This window comes from Pteropus medius, unplaced genomic scaffold, assembly GCF_902729225.1.
Source record: "Pteropus medius unplaced genomic scaffold, Ma_sr-lr_union100, whole genome shotgun sequence".
Taxonomy (NCBI): domain Eukaryota; kingdom Metazoa; phylum Chordata; class Mammalia; order Chiroptera; family Pteropodidae; genus Pteropus; species Pteropus medius.
Genome location: NW_024354499.1, coordinates 15,142,670 through 15,167,112, shown reverse-complemented (window position 1 = coordinate 15,167,112; position 24,443 = coordinate 15,142,670). Strand labels below are relative to the sequence as shown.

Sequence of the window (24,443 nt, the reverse complement as noted above, 5' to 3'; positions counted from 1 at the left end):
ATAAATTTAGTGTTTTAAATGAAGTCACTGTATTTTTCTAAAGAAAATATACTGAAAATAAAAATGCCCAGGAAATTTAAAAGGTCTGAAAAGAGTACAGCAGAGTGGATAGGACATCTGACTATCTCAGAACTATGACCCTGAAAAATCACTTAATAATTAGTTAATGTTAACTAAATATTAATACTCATATTACACAATATGAAATTATGTTATTAAATGACCATGGAATATGTATTATATATAAATAACATCGATATGTAATTATAGGATACACAATTATATAATCTATAATTATCATATATGTGGATGATACACTGTCTTTAGAAATGTTTACTGAATATCTTCATGTGTTTTTACCATGCAGCATGTAAAACTAGAGGAAAACAAATCTTAGCACTAAGAACTCTGTTAATACAGACTTAGCAGATATTTGTCCTATTCAACAAGCAGATGGAGAAGCCTCCCTAAACGATAATCAGCATCAGTAATTCATTGGTACACTGAATGTTATAACAGGCTATATATACAAATTCTCAAATCAAACATAGCTTTCTAAAATGTTTCTTGTGTTCAAGGCTGTATTGAGTGATTCAGTGCAGTTTCTATCTCTTCTACGTTTGGTTGATTTTTATACTAAATCACTGTACTCCAGATTCCATAAACTTAAAACAATACTGCTGCTTTTGACATTACTATAGCTACATTCTCATGGTGATTACAAGCCATGCTATCTGGCTCTATATTCCTGGAGGGTCATTCATCCAGATTAAATTCAGAGAGCCACAGGATTTGAGAGACAGAAGCTCAGAGGAATCAAGTGACTTTTCCAAGGCCATGGAGCTAATCAGTGTCAGAACTAAAACCAGTATCTGTCCAAGCCTCTGATCCAATTATTTAGTGCTTATTCATTTTTAAACATTTCTTTGTTTTATATCTTCCAAACAAACTTAAAGCGCACAAGAAATATGAATATATTATGTACACTCCAATGTTAAAAATGGAAGCTAAAGAATGGCTATGTTACTCTGTGATACAACACAGTGCACAATAAACTACCAAGTTGCAACTCTATCCTATCTATAATTTTAAAGTGAAATTAAAGCAGAACTTGAAATATTACTTATTAAACTATTAAAAATATAAACATAGCCATCAAGCAGAGTTAAGTACAATAACACTAGTAACTTATACTCACAACTATTGGGATTGTGTACTGTGGCCCATTTTGAAGCCCACGTTCAGGGGCGGGGGATGACTTTAAATGAACTAAGTCACCTGCTTGCAAGAGCTGATCAAACATGTCCACTGAAGCTTTAACTTTTTTGAGCTTGATTCGTTCCTTCAGGGCAGCTTCACTTATATCTTCAATCTGAGGTTCAAAGCACTCAGGCATTAAACACTAGGAAAATAAGATGGCTAAATTTACTACAAACAGGTAAAAGTCAAAAGATAACAGAGCATGACAAAACTTTTATCACCAACACACCAAAATGTCACTGTTCCAATTCATATTACATGAACCAAATACTATTTATAATATTACATGTCTTTGTAGGAAACACACTTTAAAAAATGTCAAACAAAACAAAACAAAACAAAAAAAACAAAAAAACACCTCTCCAGTCTCCAAAACAAAACTATTTAGCTATCTCCTAGCTTGGGGAGAAAAATTTAAAAGGAACTAAACATAAGTATCTAATCTAGCTCTGAAGAATCCTAATTCCAACTAAATTTCTCAACTTCAAGATGAATTTATTATTTTTTTTCCCTGCTAAAATCATCCTTTCTTCCCAATCTTGAATAAGAGTCAGAGCACACTTGGTTTCCAAAGGCAGAAACCTTTCATCTTTGATGCTTCTTTTACTCTAAACATTTAATTATCACTAAGGTATGCTGACTTTATCTCACTCACTAATTTATTCTAATACTTACTGAATGCCCACAATTTTACTCCTGATATTGGGGACAAAGAAATGAAAGTCACTCTCTGCCCTCAACACCTTACAATCTAATGGAGAACGCAATAAGGACATAATTATGATACAGTGTGAACAGTAAACAACATAAGAGATCTCAGAGGTGCTGCCTGCCATGGAGGCACCACACAAAATACTCGCTCTTCATAACTACAGAACAAAGCAGTAGATGGAAATACAATTTAGAGTTCAACGTAGAGGAATCTAGGCCAGATGTACAAGAATGCCAAATGGAGTACCAGGATTGTTGAAGCAAGAAGAATATAAACAGGAAAAAAAAGAAAAAGACTGAACATGGAAACCTAAGACATACATCAATGCATAAGGAGTGACAGAAAGGCTACTGAAGGAAACGGAAAAAGAACAGTCATAAAAGTAAAGATCTAGAAGTCTGGTGTCACAGAAGCCAAATGGGGAAAAGATGAGGAGCAAATAAATGCAGGCTAAAAAAAAAAAGGTTATGATTGTGAGCACATATAACTGTACACATTAAGGCTTTTCACCCAAATATTGAGAGCACTCAAATGGTTACTCAAGCCACAAAAGCTTGGTTTAATTCACATTTATATAGTGTCATCTGAAAATCGTAATTACCTCTGCTTACCGGTATATCAGGTTCAGCTATATTCTTCTGAAAATATTTGGGATGTAAATTAATAATAAACTTTGCTGCATTCTCTCCAGACTTCTTTGCCAGCAAAAATGAACGCTATATAAAGAAAAAATTTAGGTATAAATTGGTTATTTACATGTAACTTAGACTCAAGAGATCAGTCACAGTCTCAGCAAGAATTACTATTCTCCCCACTAAAGAGGAAGGCCACAACACGCAGCATCCCAATTAGAAGTTAAATTACATAATACGTATCCACCTCTGCTACTGAGTGTGACATAATTCCAGGTTATGCCTTACACACATCTTCAGGTATATAAAAACAATGCATTAAACTGAGTAGATTGCTCCAGTGTTAAAAACCAAAACCAAAATCCCTCTCCATAGCTAATTGAGATTAGTTATGGAGAGGGGTTTTGATGAAAGTTGCTAGCAAAGGATTCAAAAAGTCTACCAATTTATCAGCATCTGTAAACTTTTACAAAGTTTTTACAACTAAATTACGTATGTAATCTTGTACCCAAACCAACAAAACATAATACTAGAAGAGTCACACGAAAGTACTCACTGATTCCACTGAGGATGTTGGTATGAGATAAGGATCATCTTGAAATGCATATGGGACGGCTGTGGTATCCTGTGAAGACACAGAAGTCTCTTTAGGATTTTTATTAAGAGGACCTTGTGAGTTTCGGTGATGTCCCAAAAGTCTATAAAACAAGTTTCAATTATGTACATAACACACATGCAGAAATATGTATGTACATTTATATTTGTGTGTGTGTACGCAGTGGGGGGCAGGGAGGAGACACTAATACCTATAATGTTCTCTCGGCTCTGTGAGACTTGGTTATAATTACACCCAACTTAAAGCAAACAATGTTTTTTTTACAAACATAAGTACAAACAATTTAAAGCAACCCCCATGACTGCTTCTTAAGATCTGAGTCCACTATCAATATAGCCTACTGTCGTTTTAAATTCTAGGTAAAGATCTTCTAAATTAACTAGTCTGGGCACCGACTTCCTACACAAGGGTTTCCTTCAAAGAACGGCCAGTAATCACCCAAAAGTCCCTCCTCCAAATGGAGGACACTACTAGGCCCTCTATGGAGGTGGGAACAGTAGCAGCTTCTCCTGTGTCCAGCTGCCCAAGGCTCCACACTTCTTTCCACTCACCAGCACCACCAGGAGTTCACTCAGAGCTGCCCTAAAATTACTTCTTCTATTCCTCTCCCCTCCCTCAGAGCCTCCTTTCCTGGGCCTTATAGAACCTTTGTTCCAGAGGAAAAACTCACCCTATATCCTGAATCTCTTCTGATTGTCCCCTTGATGCCTTGTCTTACCTGGATTCTCAGCGAGGGGAGGAGAGAGCTTCCCTGCAGCTCTCAATGGAGGGCTGCTCACACACAGGGTTTGAAGGCAGTATTTTGGGGGGTCCTAGCTCCCTGTTGCCACTTTCAAAACCCGTATTTCTTCACACTCGTTTGAGGCACATTTCATCTGGTTATGTCACTCTACCAAGATGAGATGTGCATATAAGCCACATAATAGCAAACCAGAGGTAGCAGTTATAGGTTAGCTGCTCTGAACTAGTCCCTCATCATATCCAACTGTTGCCTGGCTCTGGCTCTGGTCCTCTCCAGTACTCTTATTAAATACCTGTTCAGGGCCTCTAGTTTTGGCGACATGCTGGACTTCCTTTAAATTTACTAGAGTTAGTCTTCCTGTTTTTGACAAATTTTCCTTCCCCAGTGATTTCTAAGTCCTTCGTGGTCTCTGAGAAACAACTCCACTCTGGCCCTGTAGCTCAGATGCCTCAAACCAGATTTATTCCCAAACTGAACTTCCCTTACAGTTACCCTACCTCCTCTCTTCTCTAACTCACTGAATGGTACTGACCACTCTGCAGTCCAATCCTATGATTCCTTCCCATTACGTCTATCCAACCCACCTATCATCAGGCCCAGCCAACTCTAGTTCCTTAATATCCCCTACCTATTGCACTGTTCCTTATCCCAACTGCCACTGCCTTAGTTCAGTGCCTTCTCTTTATTCACTCATTCAATATTTATTGAGCACCTCATACATGCCGGGCATTATTCTAGCTACCAGGGAGACAAGAAAATCTCACTCCCTTGGAGAACTTACAATCTCGTGAGGGAAAAAAGTCTCCATAAAGTAAACAAATGTAAAGTATATTCAGAGGAGATAACTATTATACAGAAAAATGAAATATAGAAAGGGAATAAGCATCCAAAAAACAAACAAACTAACAAACAGAAAACCCCAAAATATGTGATTTTAAATAATGTGGTTAGGGGAGGCCTCACTGAAAAGGTGACATTTAAGCAATGACTTCAAGAGATGAGGGAGCAAGCTATGTGGATATCTCAGGGAAAAACGGTCCAGGCAGAAGGAAGAGCAAACATCAAAGCCCTCAAGCGGGGGCATGCCTGCTAACAAACGGAGAACTAGCCAGGAGGCCTGCATGGCTAGAGCAGAGTGAGCAGGGTATGCAACAGGGTATGTAGTCAGAGCAATGTGTGTATGGGGGGTCTTGCAGGGCCTCAGGAGCCTGCGGACAGACTTCGGTTTTTATTCCAATTATGAGAAATGAGAAGCCACTTGAGTTCTGAACAAAGAGTGTTGTGATCTACCACTTTAGCAGTCATTACAGCTGCTTAGCTGAGGAAGTAGAGAGGACAGAGACGTTTTAATTAATCCAGGACATTAAGAGATGATGGTGGCTTAGATGACCATTAAGATGATCAAAATATATTTTTATATATATTTGTCCTTTCACTGTAATAAAACATGGCTGTAGGACTATATGCTAAATCCCGAGTCCTCCTAGCAAATCACTGAACCTGGGAGTGGTCTTGGGAACTCCACATACATAAATTTTCAAGGAAGAAACAAAGAATTTACTAATGTGAAGTATGAGAGAAAGAAGAGTCAAAGATGTCTCCCCTGGCCTTTTGAGCCACGCTTCTCTTGCTCAGGCCCGCTTCCACTTCTGGAAGCATACTTTCCCTTCTAATAAAACTTTTCTTTACTACTGTAAAAGAAAAAAAAAGTCTCCCAGGATTTTGGCTTGAGCAACTCTAAGAACGAAACTGCCATTAACAAAATGGCAAAGAAACGCGTGAGGTGGTTTGCAGGGAAAGGGATTTGGTTTCAGACATGTTAATTTAAGATCTTTATCATACATTCCAGTGGAAAGGTTTTCCATCTCTCCACATTGTCATCCTTTCTAAAATTTGTCTGAAACGTCACATCACTGCTTAAAATTCTTCAATGGACTTGGATAAAAATCACTAGGATAGCATTCATGATTTTGCTTCATCTCTCATTCTCTACCCCACAAATCTTTGATTCCCATCATACAAACTCCTCATTCCATTCCTTTGTGCCTATGCCCATGCTGCTGCCTCTGCCAGAAATGCTCTTTCCCATTACTGCAGCCTTGCTGCTCACCTCCCAAGCATCAATCTAACTTCACTCTTCTGGAAGTCCTTTTGCAGTCGGGCTTATGTACACTCTGCTCAGTGCTCCTTTAGTTTTCCTCTCTAGAAACCATGCAAGGACTGTCTTATTTCTACAACCATCAGCACAGTACCTGGTAAGCATCATAAGGATATGATAAGTAGTACTGAATGAATAAATGACTATTCCTTATATTTTAAGGACCTTAAGCTCAGACAATTGTACATACAATTCTACAATTTCTTCTGAGCCACGCTCATTAAAAAACTAAGAGTAATCTCAGAGGCCCATTTCCCTAATTTACATTTCAGGTTCCTATTTATGGATAAGTAAGCTGTTGAAAATCTCAATGTCCTGCTAGTGCAGAGATGTGATATTTAAAACGCTTCCTCGGAAACTGCTAAGGTGTATCAGTGCATATTTGGCCCAACATCCCATTAGGTTTAATATCTACAGAAGAAGAACAATTCTGGAAATCCGTGATCATGGCCTCATGGAGGATCAGTATCTACATAATGTTGCAAAAGGACGGACTTAATTATTTTAGACATTTCCCCACAGTTGAAATTAAAGGTAGTTTCTAGCTAATGAAAAATACAATCGATAATAAAGTCCCATTTGTGAGGCATTTACCAAGTTTTCAGTTTCTCTATCACCCTACAAGCTCTACTGTCAATTCAACCAATTATTAACAAATAAATCATTAAGATAGTTGTAGTAATAATAAAACAGCTAGCATTTACTGAGCATTCCTTTGTGCTAGGCACTGTTTACCTCTATACATGCATTAATTTACTTTCCATCAGACCTTGAGGTTTGGTGCTATAATTAATCCTCATCTTACAGATTAGGGAACAACAGCATCAAGATAAAATAACTGTGATAATGATCACAAAGCTAGTTGCTAGGCTATAAAACAAAACATTTGGCTCCAGGACCCACATTCTTAATCATTTCATTATTTTCAGCATGGTGGTACTCTACTGCTCAGTTGGTCTACAGATCACTTGCATTGTCGCATCACATCCAAACCATCTCCCAGGCACATGTATTTCAACAAGTCCTTCAGAGGATTACATTTAAAGATCACTGGTATAACATAAAAACACTGAATTTGGAAACAAAAGACATGAAACTAAGTCAAGGCTTTAACATCCTAACAAGCCCTAAGTCAGAAAATTTAAAAGCTTTAGATTCTTCATGTGTCACATGAAGAGAATGGATTAATTTTTAAGAAACTTTCTAGATCTACAACAGTTTAAACATGAATAATGAAGTATGAACATTAAATGTATTATTAGCTGGGTTAGAGACAGAAACCCAATATTCCTACTTACCCTATTTACTGTGGATGCGAGTGCCTGCAGAACGGCCACTTTATCCCTAAGAATGAGAATCACAAGTTAACCCTCATCAGGGCTTTTCACACTCACACAATGAACGAGTGATTCTACTCAGAATGAACTGACCGATAACAAAGTTCAGGTCTCAAGTAAAGCCAGTTCTTATATCTCAGGATCACTAGTATAACAAGAGAAAATTGTCTAGTTCTTTTGCCTAAAGGTAATTAATACATGTTGCTACTATGCTTTGCCTACCCTAATACCATCACCCAGGCCTAGGGATTTCCACCCTCATTTCTATCATGAATCTTATTTTCTTCTGTCTAATTTCCTATGCATTCTTACTAAAGCTTTCCAGACTGCTCTTGTCTTTATTATCTAAATTGGTGGTTCTTAATTCAGTTATATATGAGAATAAACCACATGCTGTACTCTGGACCTACTGAATCAAAACCTCTACGTTCCATGGAGAACTGTCATATGCATTACTACTGAATTCCCAGATGATTCTCATGCACCCTCCTGGTTGAGAACGAACATCTCAACTCTATAATCTTTATAAGAATTTCAGGATACTTGTCCACTGAGCCTGTGGGTACAGATCTTTACTAAACTATTGGAAAAGGGGGTTTTGTTGAAATAAATGAAAGATAATTTGGTTTCAAACATTTTGACTCCTGTTAGAGTTTATGTGTTTCATTTCAAAAAGGGAAATGAAAATTTAACAAACCAAAAGTATTTTTCTAAACAAAATTTAACATATAAAACAACAGAAATCTTCTGAAAGACAAAAGTACAGGAAATTTTACATTACATCAAGGCTGAGTAATTCCCTGATGTATAACATCCATCGGGTTTTCTACCCATTTTTAAGTCACGTTTATGTAATTTCAGCAAGAGACAAAGACATTCTCTCATCTTTCAGCATTCTCTAACTAAATCTTAATTTGCACATTTAAGTCTTACCAAGTGAGCACATCTTCATAACATACTAAATTTATTTATGCCAGTGAAAAAATTGTGACATTCAGATTACTCACTACTTTTTTTTAAAGTTATTTTAAAAACCAATCTCGAGAAATACATTATCCTTAAAAAATAAATTAGAACATTACAGGTTATGCTAAAGTGTATAGTGTCATCTTATGACCCTCTCCACTGTGAGTTTGTTTATATTTCTAGAACTTTTAAACATACTTATACTTTTTTATATACCTATCACCATAAAAAACACATACTGTCATTACGAGCTTACATAAGTTTGACTGCATTATCCGTGTTACTACATATAAACCTAATTAAATTCCTTTAAATGTTATATTGTATGATAACTATTTTTATTATCCACTTAGTTATCCATGGGCACTCAGGCCAGCTCAACTCATTATCTGCAGGTTCTAAAGAACTTTCTCATCCATATTCAAGTGTTCCTTCAGAACATCTAACCAGTAAGGTTAGATATTTTAAATTATAATTCTGCCAAGCTGCCTACCAAAGTATTGTTCCAATTGAGTGCCCTATCAGCAAATGTTTTTGAGAAACCATTTCTCCATACCTTCTCCTTGCCAATCTAGTAAATTTTAATATCCATTTCTTTGATGAGCCTGGTTACCTATACATGGATCATAAGTGGGCCCCGCTCATCCTAAAACTATACAACTCAGATTAACTTCTTCAGAACACTGCCTTTATCACATCATATTCATATACAACAACACACAACGACTCTCCACAATTTGTTAGTTTTCTTTGGCACCTGAGTGATCTAGGAAATCACAGCCTCAAACCATGCTTCATCTCTAAAACGAGATAACGGTAACTTATGGTCCTTATGGCTCCTTCCAACTCTAAAAGCATAAATTCCTGAGCCTAGAATTCAGAGGCTATTAGAGAACATTCGTCACCCACTTTTTCTGCAAAGTGACAGACAGTAAATATTTTAAGCTTCATGGGCTATAGGGACTCTGTTGCAACAACTCAGTTCTGCCAGTGCAGTAACAAAGTAGCCACAGATGATGTTAACAAATGAGTGAGATCGTGTCCATTTTAATTGACACTGAAATTTGAATTTTATGTAATTTTCACATACCATAAAATAGTCTTTTGACTTTTTCACTAAAAAAAAATTTTAAAATGTAAAAACCATTCTTGGCTCATGGGCTATAAAAAAACCAGGCCTTAGTTTGCTGACCAATGTTCTGTATCAACTACTTTATTTCCTCTGTTCTAACAGAGCATCTTTCATAGGCCTGCCTGCTTGGCCTCCTCTCATCCACATGTCATAATCATGTCCCACTCTATCTTACTGTTCTCTCTCTCTCTGGGTCTCATACTTTAGGGTTCAGAAGAATTACCTGCAGGAATATGCATTTTAAACAAAATTCCCAGGTGATCCTGATGCTAAAAAAATAATGTTGCCCATTATAAGGTACAAGTAAATTTCTACATTTTTCAATATAACTCCCCTTGATTATTGCAATAGAAATACACTTGGTTTATATCATATCCCATGTTGCCTTTAATCATGTAAAATTTAGGTACACATGTAATATGAATATAATGTGAAAATAAGGTATGAAGGACAAAATATACATGGGGCCTGACTAGATTATAAGCCATCTGAACATGCCTTCCAAAAGCTCCTTTTTTTGTATTCTCTGTAGTAAGTACCTGGGATAGAGGCTGGAAAAGTGCTCTGGACTTGAATGGCATTCAAGAAAATGATTCATTCATGAATATGTTTATTCCTACTCTTATCTTGTTTCTGATTCCCAGGCCAGAGAAGGCACAAATGAACCTGAATATAGTATTTAGTAATTAAAAATCAGAAGTGGAGTACAGAACGGTACATCTAACAAATCAATTTTACTAAATATATACATATAATTTGCATTTTAAAATGTCATGCCCCAGAACTTTGAAATAATAGTTATCATCTATTGAGCTCTAACAATGTGGAGGCTTAATCCTCTGAGGTAGGTACTATTATCATCTACATTTCACTATGGTGCAGAGGTTAAATAACTTGCCTCTGCATGTGACTGCTAGTAATTTTGTATCCTTTTTGAATGTTCAATTTATCTCATCCACCTTTTGGCAATAACCATTAATATTTTTGTAATTTAAGAAAGCTTTTTAAAAAAATTAACGTTGGTCTTTAGGTCATACTCAGGAAAGATATGGCTTTTTGAGGGGCTTTTAAATGCATTCAATAATATTAGTACAAAAGAACATTTGTAAAAAAAAAGTTTAGTTCTTACCAAAGCTTACAACATTTGTATTCAACAAATGTTGAATGAGTAAGGCAATATGTTCAAAGATCTATCCAGTGAGTTAAAAAAGATAAATTTTGCAGTCTACATCATTTATTTTATTTTACTTCATTAAAGACCATAAAGATAATACTTCTGTCTGATCTCCCAACCATATGAGATCTACCTTAAGAAAAATAAACTATTCTAAAGATGATGCTCATGATTAATCACTATTATGTAATTAACCCAAACTTAATTCAAAAGGCCTTTTAACTCTTTTAAATAAATCTTATTCCCCATTTGTTCACTACTCCCCACATTCCTCTTTTATATTCTTTTAAACTCCCAAGATTTTTCTCCCTCAGCTGTTCCCTCCCTAAGAAGGCTCTTCATTGTTTTTCATGTTACTGGATCATTATTTAACAATGTTTTGTTCATAATAAGTACTCAACCGCTTGATGAATGAACACTGAGTGAATACTCACCAAGTTTTCCTTTTTGGAATGACCACTTCTTCAGTCCCTTAATGTGAAAATTAAAACAAAGTAGATCAATTTCCCAATACTAATATTACAAAAAAGTACAATGTGTTAATATAAAAATTGAATTATTTCAATATATTTTTATATACCTTTTACATCAGCTCCTTCAAACTTTGGGAGGGCTGCACTTCCACAAAAAAATCTGCAAAAAATAAAAGCTCTAAAGCTAAAACCATTAATTAAGTTCCTACTTCATCTCCATGTATGTGCATTCTGAGCCCAAATTTTCCAATTATCATGGATCCAACTAACCGAATAATTCACGTCTATGTACACTGAGAAGACATGGCCTCAATAGCAACTTCAAAACAATTACAAAACAGATATAAAATATGAACACATATTTCATATTTCAAAGAAATTTAATCAGATGATCTCATTAAATGAAATCGGGGAAAAAAGGAAAATATTAATAGCACTTGAACAACTGCACAGTTGATTTTAAATATAGGAACTTTTAACTTTGGGAATCTAAAACTAAGGTTATGAGGGACAATTTAATAAGCTGATCATATATGGATAATGTCCTAATAAGACTTTCCCACTTAAAGCAATCATGACAAATTATGAAACTAAGGTCACCACGGCCTTTCAATTCACTTTGTTCAACAATCAGGAATGTACCAAATATGTACATCCTAATTTAAACTTGGAACTGCTGTTTTTAAAATCTAAAATACAGAATCACTGATCCACGACTAACTTTTAAAATTTTCTGATCACACTAAGAAATACAGTCAACATACCACATAGGTAATGTGCACTATTACTTGTGCACTATTACTTTGTGTATTCCCTTTTTAAATGGTACTATTCAAAAAATTGTCAAGATGTGATTAGGAAATTACTTTCTCTACTGGTATCTGGTCTCAGGCATCTTTTTAAAGCAATACCCTTCTGCTAGGGATCAACTTCAGAAAGAACTCAAATCTTTCAAATCATGCTGTTTCTTATGACATCAGGACACACAAGACCACTGCTATCTTTGATAAGGAGAAAATTCTAAGATGTCCGAAATTAAATTACAGCAATCCAGATAGCAGGAAGAGACAAAAAGGGGTTAATCTGTCACTGCTCACTCTCCTTAGTTGGAATTATTAAATTACCTCTCAAGTAGTGGCTATATCCAAAATTATCTAAAAAGAGAGAACAGCTGGATGCTGTTGACCCAGGAGCCTCCGCTTCTTGTTTATACACGAGCTTTATGGATTCTACTGTGGACTCTGCTGTGTCTCTCCCAGAACTGGCCCCATTTCAGCCTCTTTGTCTACGGCTAATACAAATTCTTTCAGAACAGCTTACATCTTTCTCCCTACTAAGTGATGTATAAAAACGCTTGCAAAACCAAGGGAAAACCAACATGTTGTATTTCCTACCCAGCCATGCTGCTGCTGGTTTTGACTCCATGCCGAAGATCGATTTTTTTTTTTTTTGCTAGCAATAACCTAATAAACTTTCTTTTAAAAAGACTTTCAGCCGTGAGAGTTAAAATTTTTTGTTCAACATCTCATGGGTGAATGCTGAGACAGACACGATGTTGTCTAACGAAAGAAATGGGTAGAAAAATGTCGACACTGGGCACTATCAAGAAAACGACTGTGAACAGCAGCATTGCGGCTTCTGCAGTACCAGGTGGAACGTTTTCTTTCTTGAGAGCTGAGGGAGGGTATTACATATAAAATGTATACTGTGAGTTACGCATCTCACTTATTCCTCACAATTTTTCGGATGGCTCTTACTAGTTCCGGTCTACAAATGAGAAAACTTACCTATCATTCCACTATGGAAATGGCAAACATTGAATCTAAGATTAGGTCTTTCCCAACTTTTCATTACAAATTACTGCCTTATATTTTCACAACGCCACTATATGTACTAAGTGGGGGCGGGGGGGAACGATCTATGTTTCAAGCTTTAACAATAAGAGCAATCCAAGGGGCTTGTTCAGATCTTTTAGACTGTTCTGTTTCTATAAACACATGGACAATTTCTTTGGCCAAATACCCCACAACATCCAGCACACATGGCGCTCATAAGCTACCTTTAGTTTGGGAAAATCTTAACAGTTTTCCCCTTTCCTCCCGTTGAGTGAAAATGAGTGAGAACCAAGGGTTAAAAAAAAAAAAAAACTGGGGATGGAATGCTAGTAGCCACACTAACGAGAATGCTTGCTCCACGAGGGCAGGCTCCTAGCGTTGCCAATAGTTCTAACTCATGGGGAGGCCAGGCAACCAATAAATATATCCCTAATAAACGCGTTTTCTTCCCTTTTTCAAGGACGCTGGATCCGCACGGCGGGTTGCTGGAGCACGCGGCTGCGAGAGCGCATGCGCATTCTACGGCATCATCTTAGTTCCGCAGCTGTCAATGAAAAGGGGGTACACGGGGCTAGGTTTACATCTGGGTCTTCCCCGTAGCTTTCCCAGGCCTCTCTTACCTGCACCTATGCGCTCGTCCCCATGGACCTGCCCACCGGCCCGTCAGCGGCGGGCAAAGCCTGCAGCGGACACTCAGCCAGAGACCTGACGATGCCACCGCCATCTTTGGCTTTTTCCCATTGCATTTTGGGAAAACCTTCATGATCACCCAGTGGAGGGTGGAAGGTGGGCGGGGATAGGTCGGCTATTGGCTGAGATGGAATAAGTTGAAAACAATCGTAAAATAGGTTACGAGCTCATGGTTTGAAAGACTTTGGTATGGAATTTAAGTGCTCAATACGCCTCACTCGCTTCTAAGAAAATTTCCAAAACGATTAATCTCATATATCTTCGGTTTTCAAAGCGAGGGCTAGTGATCGCTCCCCAAAGCGGAAGTGATCTCATCCACGTCAACCTCCTCCAGTGAGCGTTTGTCGCGCGCAAGCGCAGTTAAAGTCACATGGTGGCTGCGGACTTGCGGCTGTGTTAAGGATTTACTGGTGGTACTTGCAACTTCTCTCTGGGCGTCAGACTCAAAATTGACCAGGAGGATGTTGGGCTCAAAGAACATGCCCTGGCGGCGGCTTCAGGGCATTTCCTTCGGGATGTATTCGGCTGAGGAGCTCAAGTAAGGAATTGGTGGGAAGCGTGCTGAGAGCTTGTCTCCTGAGGTCGGCGCCGTAAACTACTGTTCCCAAAAGGTCTTGCGCTCAGTTTATCCTTTGAGTCCATGGTTGTTGGACGCATGGCCTTCTGGGACACGTAGTTCCGGGAACGTCGGGCTGGCGTGCATTACTTAGAACCCGGTAGGACGGCGAAAGAGTTTTCGCTGGCGTGCAGGGGGTTTCGTTTTGCAGTGTTATCATCCGCCATTCTTCTAGTTAATTAACCAGCGTTTGTAAAGTTACTGTAATGCCTCTTGACTAACGCGGTTAATCAAGCACATAATTAGTTTCTTGTCTATAAAATGATTTTCCTTCAAGACTCAGGCGACAACTTCTCTTTGCTCGGGCTCCCTGTATTTCTCTGCCTAGTTACTAAATCAAGGGGTCTCCCTTAAGTCTTCATTTGATCACTGTTGCATTTGACAGTCTTGGCTACACCCTTGAAACTTTCCTCTTCTAGGACCTTATTGTCTTAAGGTTCTTCTGTTTCTGTGACAAGTACTTATTCATTTCTCTTAGTCGATCTGTTTATCAACCCACAAATATTTATTGATCATCCAGTTTTTGTCAGGTTGTATGCTAGGAGTTAGAGACACATTGATGACAAGGTTTTCTTGCATTCATGGAATATATTCGAATGTGTTTCAGGCTCCTTAACTGATCCCTCTTTTCTTTAAATCTTGGTGTTCCTCAAGGTTCTGTTCTTTCTTGTCTTAAATGTCATCCTTAAACAATTTCACCACTTTCATGATTGATATTCTCCAATTTACTATTCTCCAATTTCTAGCCCAAATTTCTTTTCCTGATTTTCAGAGTCTTTTATTCAACTGTTTTCTGGACATCTCTGCTTAAATCGCACACAGAGACCTTAAACTCATATACCAAAAACTCTACATGCACAGCCTTGGAGGAGGAATTTGCCCCTACAAAATGGTACCTAGTCTACTGCAGGAGGGTACCTAGTCTAGTGCAAAATGGTCACTGTTTTGTGACTGGGAAATAATTCTAGACCTGTCTCTCCTGACATCTAATTATTTGTTGAGCTCTTACCTTGTGTCACCTATGTACCTATTTGTTCTGTACCATCCTTTTCAGCACTGCTGCTACTACCTTAGTTTACAGCCCTATCTCTTGTTTGAATTGTCTTTTTTTTTTTTCCATCTTACACGTGTCCAGTTCATCCTCCACATTGCTGTTACAGTTATTCTTCCAAAGTGTAAATGCGATCATGTTACTGTCACCCTTAAAATTCTCCAGAGGCTCTGCATTTTCCTCAAGTAAAGGAAACCTTCTTAACTTAGCCTACAAGTTTTCCCACAATCAGGCCAATGCAGATTTTAGCTATAACAGTATCCTTTCTCTATCCCTACTAAACCACTTGCACATTCCAGAACCTGCCATCAGGATCCAGCATCTGGACCTTTCTTCAGACTATTTTCTCTGCCTGCAGTATCCTCTTCTACTTCTTTCTGTCTCTGTCCACTCACACTCAGCGGACACCTGGAGGGCATCTCTGCTACTCTTGAGGCTCAGCTCAATCTCCTCCATTTTCTGAGGTCTTTCCACACCTAGAACAGTTTTTTACCATCGTGATTCAGTCACTTTTTGTGCTTGTTTATATTTCTGTTTCCCTCTACTAGCCTTTGAGCTTCCTATATGTCTCATTTCTTTCTTTTATCCTCAATGCTGGTTGAGTGAATGCGTGAATAAACTCCTGAGCCTCAACTCTGGTAACACTGGGAATAGTATGCTCGCCTAGAAATTCTCATTATATCATTGCCAGTCATAGATAACAATTTCATCCAAAAGCACGTGTTTGGGGTTGCTTGAATTTAAAAACAAATGATAATTGTGGAGTTTTCAAATAGGAAACTGCATGAGCAAATTTATACCAATTACTCATTGTAGACCTATGTCTGTCTAGGGTTGATAAATTTCAATAATTATGCTACGTTTTATTGTGCTAAGTTCTAATAGCTTCCCATTTCACTCAAAGTAAAAGCAAAGTCCTTAAAATGGCCTGAAAGGGCCATTATGGCCCCTGGTACTTCTCTGAACTCACCTCTGTTCCAGCCACCCTGGCCTCCTTGCTGTTCCCAGAGCACCACAGACACATACCCACCTCAGGATCTTTGCACTCCCTCCTTTTTCCTATTGTAAAGCCCCTCTGCCCGGGTGACTGCATAACTTGCTCCATCATCTTTTTCAGGCCTTTGCTCAAGTGTAGTATATCCTTCTTACTATGGGCTTCCCTCACCACTGGCCCACCCTATCATCCTTTCTCTTTACTGCTTTACTTTTCTCCACTTTCTGCCATCTAACAGACTTACCTATTTCGGTTTTTGTCTGCCTGCCTTCCTCCAATAGAATGTAAGGCTCATGAGTATAGGGATTCTTGTCTGTTTTCCCAGCAAAAGTGTGTGTAGCACATAGTATGCACTCAATAAATACTTGTTGAGTTCATGCATGGGTGGACAGGGGAGCTATCTGTTTAGCACTTGGCACTTTCAGTCCTACTACAACCATTTGTGATAGTATCTCCAGTTACAGGAGAGGAAATTCAGGTCCAGAGAATAAAGTGATTCCCTAGGAAGCAGCAAAGATCATCCTGAAGCCCAAGTCTGTTAGTCTCAAGCTCTGTTCTCTTCAGCAGAATCCTTACTGGTTGCACCTCCTCTCCATCCCATTCCTGCCATGGTTAGAGGAACTTTCTCCTCTTCCCCAGCAAGAGAGAGGAACTTTGTTCCACGAACTATATTTTATGCTCGTTATCTTCTAGCCATCATAATGGAGCCGCTGCATTTACCAATTCTTAGGTGAAAAAGTTTGTCCAAGGTTATGCAGCTCAAGAGGGCAAGTGGGCTCCAGGTTTGTGGTAAGAGACCACACTCACTGCGTAGAGTTAAAGTACTCATGTGATTAGCTAGCTTACAACAAAGTGACTGTGTAGACAAGAGCCACATTAGCAGGTCTCTATGTAGTCTCCATTGGCCCTCAGAGTGACACTGGTCATGCAAAGCAGGGTCTTCTGGATCTGTTTCTCTGATCTGTCATTTTACACTCAGTTTGTAAGTCACCATTCAGGAAGAACTTAACGTTGTCTTCCAGCTTCATGAAAGAGAGAGCAGGAGAGTGGGGTCAGTGCCAGGAATTCTTGAACAGTGAGTCTACTGCTAGCTTCCCAATATTCTGGAAAACTCATTTCCCTGTTCTCTTTCTTAGTTGGGAGCAGTTACAGAGCTCACATTTTTTTTTGTCCCCAAAACGTGTTTTTTCTAAGAGAGCTGCTCCTTCCTTACCAGACCCCCAATTGTGAAGAGTGCTGTATGGCAGTAGGGAGGGCAGCAAGAATAACAACAGCCTTTCTTATGTCAAGGAAGTTGTTAATTTGGGCATGTATATATGGGAGACTGTCTACACCCTGGTTATCTGCTGAGAACCAAGGTCTACTTCACCACAGAGAAAGGCTGAGGCTGAGGACAAAAATATATAGTTTTGGATGAGAGCTTTTGCGTTGCTTCAGGACATAATTCTTCTTCCAGTTAGAAGAGATCTGTGCTGGTCCCACCTGCCCGCTCTTTTTCCATCATTGTAGGTTCCAGTCAAGGGAAGTGTAATACTAACTGAAAGAGCATGATAGAAAGAGGATCTAGTGGTGAATGATTTTGTGTTTGCCTTATGCAGTAAATGTTTTCTTTATTTATAGTTCCAGTTAAGTCGTGGAGCTCAGTGTAAAACAAATAAGGAAATGTAGGTGAATATCTACTTCTGAAGGAGGACTTAGCCTAAAGGTAATGAAAGAAAGCACCATGGAAAAGATCTGTGAATGTCCCATTAAAATTTTTTTAATTATGCAAGCAATACCATCAAGAAAGTGAAAAGACAAAAATGAGAGAAAATTTTTACAAATACATATCTGAGAAAGGACTTGTATACAGAATATATAAAGCTTTCTTACAACTCAATGATAAAAAGGCAAATAACCCAATTAAAAAATGGGTAAAGATTTGAAGAGACATTTTTCCAAAGAAGATATACAAATGAGTCAATAGGCACTAGAAGAGATGCTCAACATCATTAGTCATCAGGAAATGCAAATCAAAACCAAAGTGAGGTACGACATCTACATCACACTCACAAGGATGGTTAGAAGCAAAAGTCATGGTGAGAATGTGGAGAAATTAGAGCCCTCATACATTGCTAGTGGTGCACCTGCTTTGGAGAATTGTTTGGCAGTTCCTCAAAAAGTTAAGCATAAAGTGACTGATGCAGGACAGGGCAAATTCCCCCGAGTGGGCCTGCACCAAGGGAGAGGGTTCTTTGAGCGCAAGAAATAATTCAAACGTGTGCCAAAAGTAGAGTGAAAAGGAAAGTTTCTTAGAGTAGGGGTAAAGTTCCATAGACAGAGCGTGGTCTCCACTCAGAGACAGAGAGTGAGAGGATCTGAGAGAGACTCAGAAAGACAGAGACAGTGAGAGAGACAGAGTGAAGACACTGAGGAAAAGACACTAAGAAGGACTGAGAGAAAAAGACACTGAGAGGGACCCCTAGTATTTGGGGAATTGAGTTTATATATCATTCTTAGTTTCTGTGAATTATAGTTTAAAGACTTTGTTTACCCATTTTCCTTTGACGGTATGGACATAGTATGTAAGGGTAAGAGTGTGTAGTGTGAAAGGCCTGTTGACAGTTCTCATCCTTTGATCCATAGGTTCCCCATGGTTTTAGACATAGGAAATGAATGATTTTAGTTTGTGCAGGGCACAACTTAAAGACTCTGTTTCCTCTTCACGGTGTAGGGAAATGGTTTGTTAGCAAATCCAGCAGAAATCTGCCTTTGTTCTGCAGGTTTCCTAGAGATCTGGCTGTAGGGCTGATCAGCATATTGCAGTCTGAATAGCTTGATTTAACACTAGTTTTCTTGCCGCCTCCCTGCATTATGACCATGTGACCCAGCACTTCTACTCCTGTTTGTATCCAAGGGAAATGAAACAAATACATCCACACACAACTTGTACAGTGTTCCTATTAGCATTATTCATAATAGCCAAAGTATAGAACTAACCTAAATGTGCATCAACTGATGAATGGATAAATAAAATATGGTATGCCCATATAATAGTAGCAGACTATTACTTGGCAATAAAAAGGAAATTTAGAATCGTACTACAGCATGGATGAGCCTTAAAAAAGTAAAAGAAGCCAGTTATAAGAGACCATATATTGTATGATTCCATTTATGTGAAATGTCCAGAACAGGCAAATCTTGAGAGACAAAAAGTAGATTAGTTATTGCCTAGGACTGGTGAGGGTGGTAGAGAGGATAGAGAGTAACTGCTAATAGATACAAGATTTCTTTTCCTGGGTATGAAAATGTTCTAAACTTAGGTTGTGGTGATGGTTGCACTCTGGATATACTAAAAAACACTGAGTGTACACTCAAATGGATGCATTATATGGTGTATCTCAACAAAGCTGTTAAAGAATTTATAAACTTTCACATATGAAAAATGACAAAAGGCAAATTATAAACTAGGAAAAATATTCACCACCACTATAGTGAAAGATTAATGTCCTCATGTGGAAGGAGCTCATGCTGAACAATAATGAAAAAATTAAGATTTTAATTGAAAAAATAAGTAAAGGACCAAAACAGCTTTTTAAAAAAAGAAATACTGTAATAAAAGGTTAATTAATATGACAATGGATTAGCATTTTTCCTCCCTTAAATTTGGAAAGATTTTTAAGTGCTGAAACTCAGAGCTGGCGAAGGCAATCTACTGTTAGCCTGCCTTTTCTGGAATGCAAGGTGTCAGGATATATCAAGAGCTTCAAAACTGTTTACACCCTTTGATTTATGGATTCTATTTCATTGAGGAAATAATTATGTTTTTGGAAATAGAAGTTTGAATTATTCCGTGAAAAAATCTTTACATAGGTATCATAAGCTTACTTATGATAGTTTGGTTAAATGAGTTATATTAATTGCCATGTAATGAAAGATTTTGCAGCTCTTAAGAATTGTGTTTCCAAAGAATTTTTAGTGATGTAAAAGCCCTCATTGTGTACTAATAGTACATAGAAAGACTATTTTAAAAGGAGTTAAAATACTTAACTCCTTTTACCACTCTTGCTTGTCCTGTATGCAAAATGAAATGGACAAATGCAGTGCTAGAACTACCAAATGAGCCCAGTTAATTTTTTAAAAAAATGTACCCATAGAGAAATAGTCTGTGAATTTTCTCTAGGTTGTGAGATTTGGAACATTTCTTTGTCCATATCTTTATTTTGTAAATCAGAAAAAAAAAGGTTAAAAGCAAACAGCATGAATGTAATTTTGGTAAAAGTAGTTAGATATTCTGTAGGAGCCCCCTTTAAACAAAACAAAGTACTATGATGAAATCTTTAATAAATATTTAAGTTATATTTAGGTTATAAATCTTTAGGTTATATTTCTCAAAGGTTCGCATGTTTGTTTAATGTTCCTCAGTTTACTATTCCTTCATGCAGGGATTATTGGATCACTTCCTCTTTGTCGAACTGTGTGGGCTTTAGAGTTAGTCTGGTCCACATCTTCCTTGATCACGCCCCAACCCCCCACTTTCCCCTGCCCCATTCTCCCATTCTGGCTGCCACCTGGGTTAAATCACCTAACTGCTCTGAGCTTGTTTCCTCTCTTGAAAAATGCATGTAGTGATGCCCATTAAAGTCAAGACCAGATGCTGCTTGTAAAGCACTTGGTGTATAGTAGTTACTTAACTCCTTTTAAAGTAGTCTATGTACTATTAGTACAAAATTTGCACTAAATCTGTTTTTTAAAGTTTTTACCACTGTTGCTTGTCCTGTAAGTGGCCTGAAATGACCTCTGAAAATGGCTTGCTAGTCACTTGACCCAGAAAACCCCACAAAATCATGCAAATTAAGAGAGAGGTTCAAATTTTCATGTTCACTTTAAGAATACTTTTGAAACTGCTCAGGCCATCATGAGTATACGTATCTGAAAAGCCACCAAGTACCTGAGGGATGTCACTTTACAAAAGCGATGTGTGCCATTCCGTTGTTACAATGGTAGAGTCGCATGGTGTGCCCAGGCCAAACAGTGGGGCCGGACACAGGGTTGGTGGCCCAAAAAGAGTGCTGAACTTTTGCTGCACATGCTTAAAAATGCAGAGTAATGCTGAACTTAAGGGTTTAGGTGCAGATTGTCTGGTCATTAAGCACATCCATATGAACAGAGCTCCCCAAGATGCGGAGCAGAAGGTATGGAGCTCAGGGGCAGATTAATGCCTACGTGAGCTCCCCTTGCTGCACCAAGATGATCGTCACTGAAAAAGAGCAGATTGTTCCTAAACCAGAAGAGAAGATTACACAGAAGAAAAAGACATCCCAGAAGAAACTAGAGAAACAAAAACTTATGACCTGGGAGTAAATTCAGCATCAAATAAATGCTAATAAAAGTAAAAAAAAAACAAACCAAAAAAACAATTTCACCACTCTTAATCATTCAGCACATTTTTTTTTGAGCAACTGTCATGTGCAGGCTCCTTGCTAAGTGCTGAGCTGCACTAGTGATCAAGGCAGACACAGATTCTGCTCTCCGGAGCTGTCAGCGTGTCTGAGGAAACACATTATTAAAGCATCACTCTGATGCAGGATAGGGCGAATCCCTCCCTAGTCGGGGCTTAAGTCCTGTACTGAGAGAGGGAGGGTCCTTGGCTCTGTGCAGGAAAGAATTCAAGGGCAAGCCGGAGTGAGAGGCAAAGAAAAGTTTGTTAGAAAAGGAATAATGTTTGGTAGACAGAGTGTGGTCTCCTCTCAGAGTCAGAATGAGACTCCGAGTGCTTGAGGAATAGGTTTAAGTCTGTTTTCCTTTCCGGGTATGCGTCTGCAGCCTTAAAGGTGTGGGAAATAGTTATTAGGAATCTCAGCAGGAATCTTCCGGTAGGTCCCCATGGGCCAGCTGTATGGCTGATCAGCCAGGTTCCCAAGTCTAGCAGAACATATCAGGCTCTGAATACAACCCAGTGTAATATTTAGTCAATTCGTGTAGTTCTCATGCCACTTCTCTATCTCTACTTGACTGCACTCTTTTAAGCACCGAAGAGGAAGCATTTGAGAAGATCGGTAACTTTCATTTTCCCTTATTTTATTTATTTATTTATTTATTTATTTACTTACTTACTTACTTACTTACTTACTTATTTTTATCTCCTTAGGAAATTGAGTGTTAAATCTATTACGAACCCTCGGTACCTGGACAGCCTGGGGAACCCGTCGGTGAACGGCTTGTATGATTTAGCTCTGGGCCCTGCAGATTCCAGAGAGGTGTGCTCTACCTGCGTGCAGGACTTCAGCAACTGCGCTGGCCACCTGGGCCATATTGAGCTCCCCCTCACAGTGTACAACCCTCTCCTCTTCGATGTACGTTCTTCTTGGGGCCTCCTGGGTCTTGGGCTGGTGGGGGGTCTTTGAGTCTGCCCCTTTCCGCATAAGATGGGGCTGAGAAGGTTAGCTGCAGACACTGAGTTCAAGTGCTCTTTACCATGAGATTTTAAATCTTGAGGAGTCAAATCCAGCACATTGAACTTGGCCTCTAGCCCTAAATAAATGAATTTCAGTTTGATGGCAGTTGAGAAGAGCCACAGCTTGATTCTATTCCCATGAGGGGAAGAAAGCTTTCAGATCTATTCCCTGCACCTTCATTTCAGGGGCTTCACACCCTTCGGAAGTCTAGGTGGAGCCCCTAGCAACAGAGTAACCTTTAGAGTTCTCCAGGCTTTCTGGAGCTCTTTAGGTGACTTAGTAGGCTCCTGCTAGGTGTCCAGAGGAACAAAGTCCCAAAGGGCCAAGAGTGAGCTATGAACGAAGCTCCTGTCTGGAGTCCTACTTGTGCATTATCAACAGTACACATTAGTTACCCTAGCCCCCAGGGTCTGTTTTAAGCTATACAGGTGAGTGATAGTGTACCTGGACATAATTTTTGGCTGTTAATCATATTAAGGAAAGAGAATTATCTTAGTTAAATAGTAGATATTTAAATTCAAATTTAATATTTACATCCTAAATTTAAAGTTATTTAAATATTAAATTTAGTATTCAGTACTTAGTTAAATAAAGGTAGCTCCTCACCTTAGACCTAAAGTAAATTTCAAATTTTAATGGATTAAAATAAAATCATAGAGAAAATGATTTCTCTGTAGTGGAATATTTATCTAGTTCTTAAGGTCACGAAGGCCTTTCTATAGTAGAATTTTTTTTTTTAACATTTTATTTATTTTTCCCCCTCCCCTTCCCCCCCTCCTATAGTGGAATTCTTAAGGGAGTAAACTGACTACATAAAAACAAAAATGGTAAGTATATTGAAAATCACCCTGGCTACTACATCTCTTTCTAATACCCTGCTTTCTATTCCTTCTTCAGAAGCTCTACCTGTTGCTCCGGGGCTCCTGTTTAAACTGCCACATGCTGACTTGCCCCCGGGCTGTGATTCACCTCCTACTCTGCCAGCTGCGAGTTCTGGAAGTTGGAGCGCTTCAAGCAGTATACGAGCTGGAGAGAATTCTGAACAGGGTAGGTGGGTAGTGGCTGTCATGGAAATCAGGCAAGCAGAAATGGTGGGAATAAGAGCTATTTGTGTGTGGTCCCTAGGAATGGCCACCAGCATGTTTGATCTTTATGTCTTGTAGCTAGATATCAATAGCTATATGTGAAAACATGAAGCCATAGGATAATTTAAGAAAAGTTCATGAAAACTATATAGAAAAATCATTTTAACCATTGGTGAGCTTCCCCTCCCCCACCAGGATGCACTCAAGGTTCATGCATTGATTAATGTGTCGGGCATTTTAACATAGAAAATTCTTTTCCATGATACTGACTTTTTTTTGAATACTCAAGTCCGGTTGTCTCGTAGAATTTCTCACATCCTGAATTTGTCTCATTATTTCCTCATTAGATTCACATTTTGGTAAGAATACAACCTACATGATTCAAGATACTTTGTATTGCATCATTTCGGGAAGCAGGTGCTGTCACATTGTTCTGTTGATAGTGTTTACTTTGATTATTTGGATAAGATGGTGATCACCACCAGATCTCTCTATTGTAGAGCTTTTTACTTCTTTGTTAATAATTGCTTCAG

At 38.4% G+C, this 24,443-nt stretch overlaps 2 protein-coding genes across 5 annotated transcripts in view; one reads left to right on the top strand and one right to left on the bottom strand.

Moving 5' to 3' along the window:
• Window positions 1-13,815, bottom strand: part of PTCD3 (pentatricopeptide repeat domain 3) — a 28,088-nt gene extending 14,273 nt beyond the window's left edge. Inside the window, exons 1-7 of one of the 2 annotated variants that reach the window (XM_039852366.1) lie at window positions 13,658-13,815; window positions 11,310-11,380; window positions 11,164-11,200; window positions 7,419-7,464; window positions 3,161-3,229; window positions 2,584-2,688; window positions 1,279-1,402 (exon numbers count right to left, since the gene is read on the bottom strand). In XM_039852366.1, the coding sequence (XP_039708300.1) occupies window positions 1,279-1,402; window positions 2,584-2,688; window positions 3,161-3,229; window positions 7,419-7,464; window positions 11,164-11,200; window positions 11,310-11,380; window positions 13,658-13,800 (595 nt within the window). In that variant the 5' untranslated portion in view covers window positions 13,801-13,815. The remainder of the gene's footprint in view (window positions 1-1,278; window positions 1,403-2,583; window positions 2,689-3,160; window positions 3,230-7,418; window positions 7,465-11,163; window positions 11,201-11,309; window positions 11,381-13,657) is intronic. The other variant, XM_039852365.1, reaches the window with a different exon arrangement.
• Window positions 13,816-14,069: 254 nt separating this feature from the next.
• The window catches only part of POLR1A (RNA polymerase I subunit A), an 85,167-nt gene continuing 74,793 nt past the window's right edge, over window positions 14,070-24,443 (top strand). For all 3 annotated transcript variants that reach the window (XM_039852354.1, XM_039852353.1, XM_039852352.1), the window contains exons 1-3: window positions 14,070-14,265; window positions 22,519-22,723; window positions 23,723-23,872. In XM_039852354.1, the coding sequence (XP_039708288.1) occupies window positions 14,189-14,265; window positions 22,519-22,723; window positions 23,723-23,872 (432 nt within the window). In that variant the 5' untranslated portion in view covers window positions 14,070-14,188. The remainder of the gene's footprint in view (window positions 14,266-22,518; window positions 22,724-23,722; window positions 23,873-24,443) is intronic.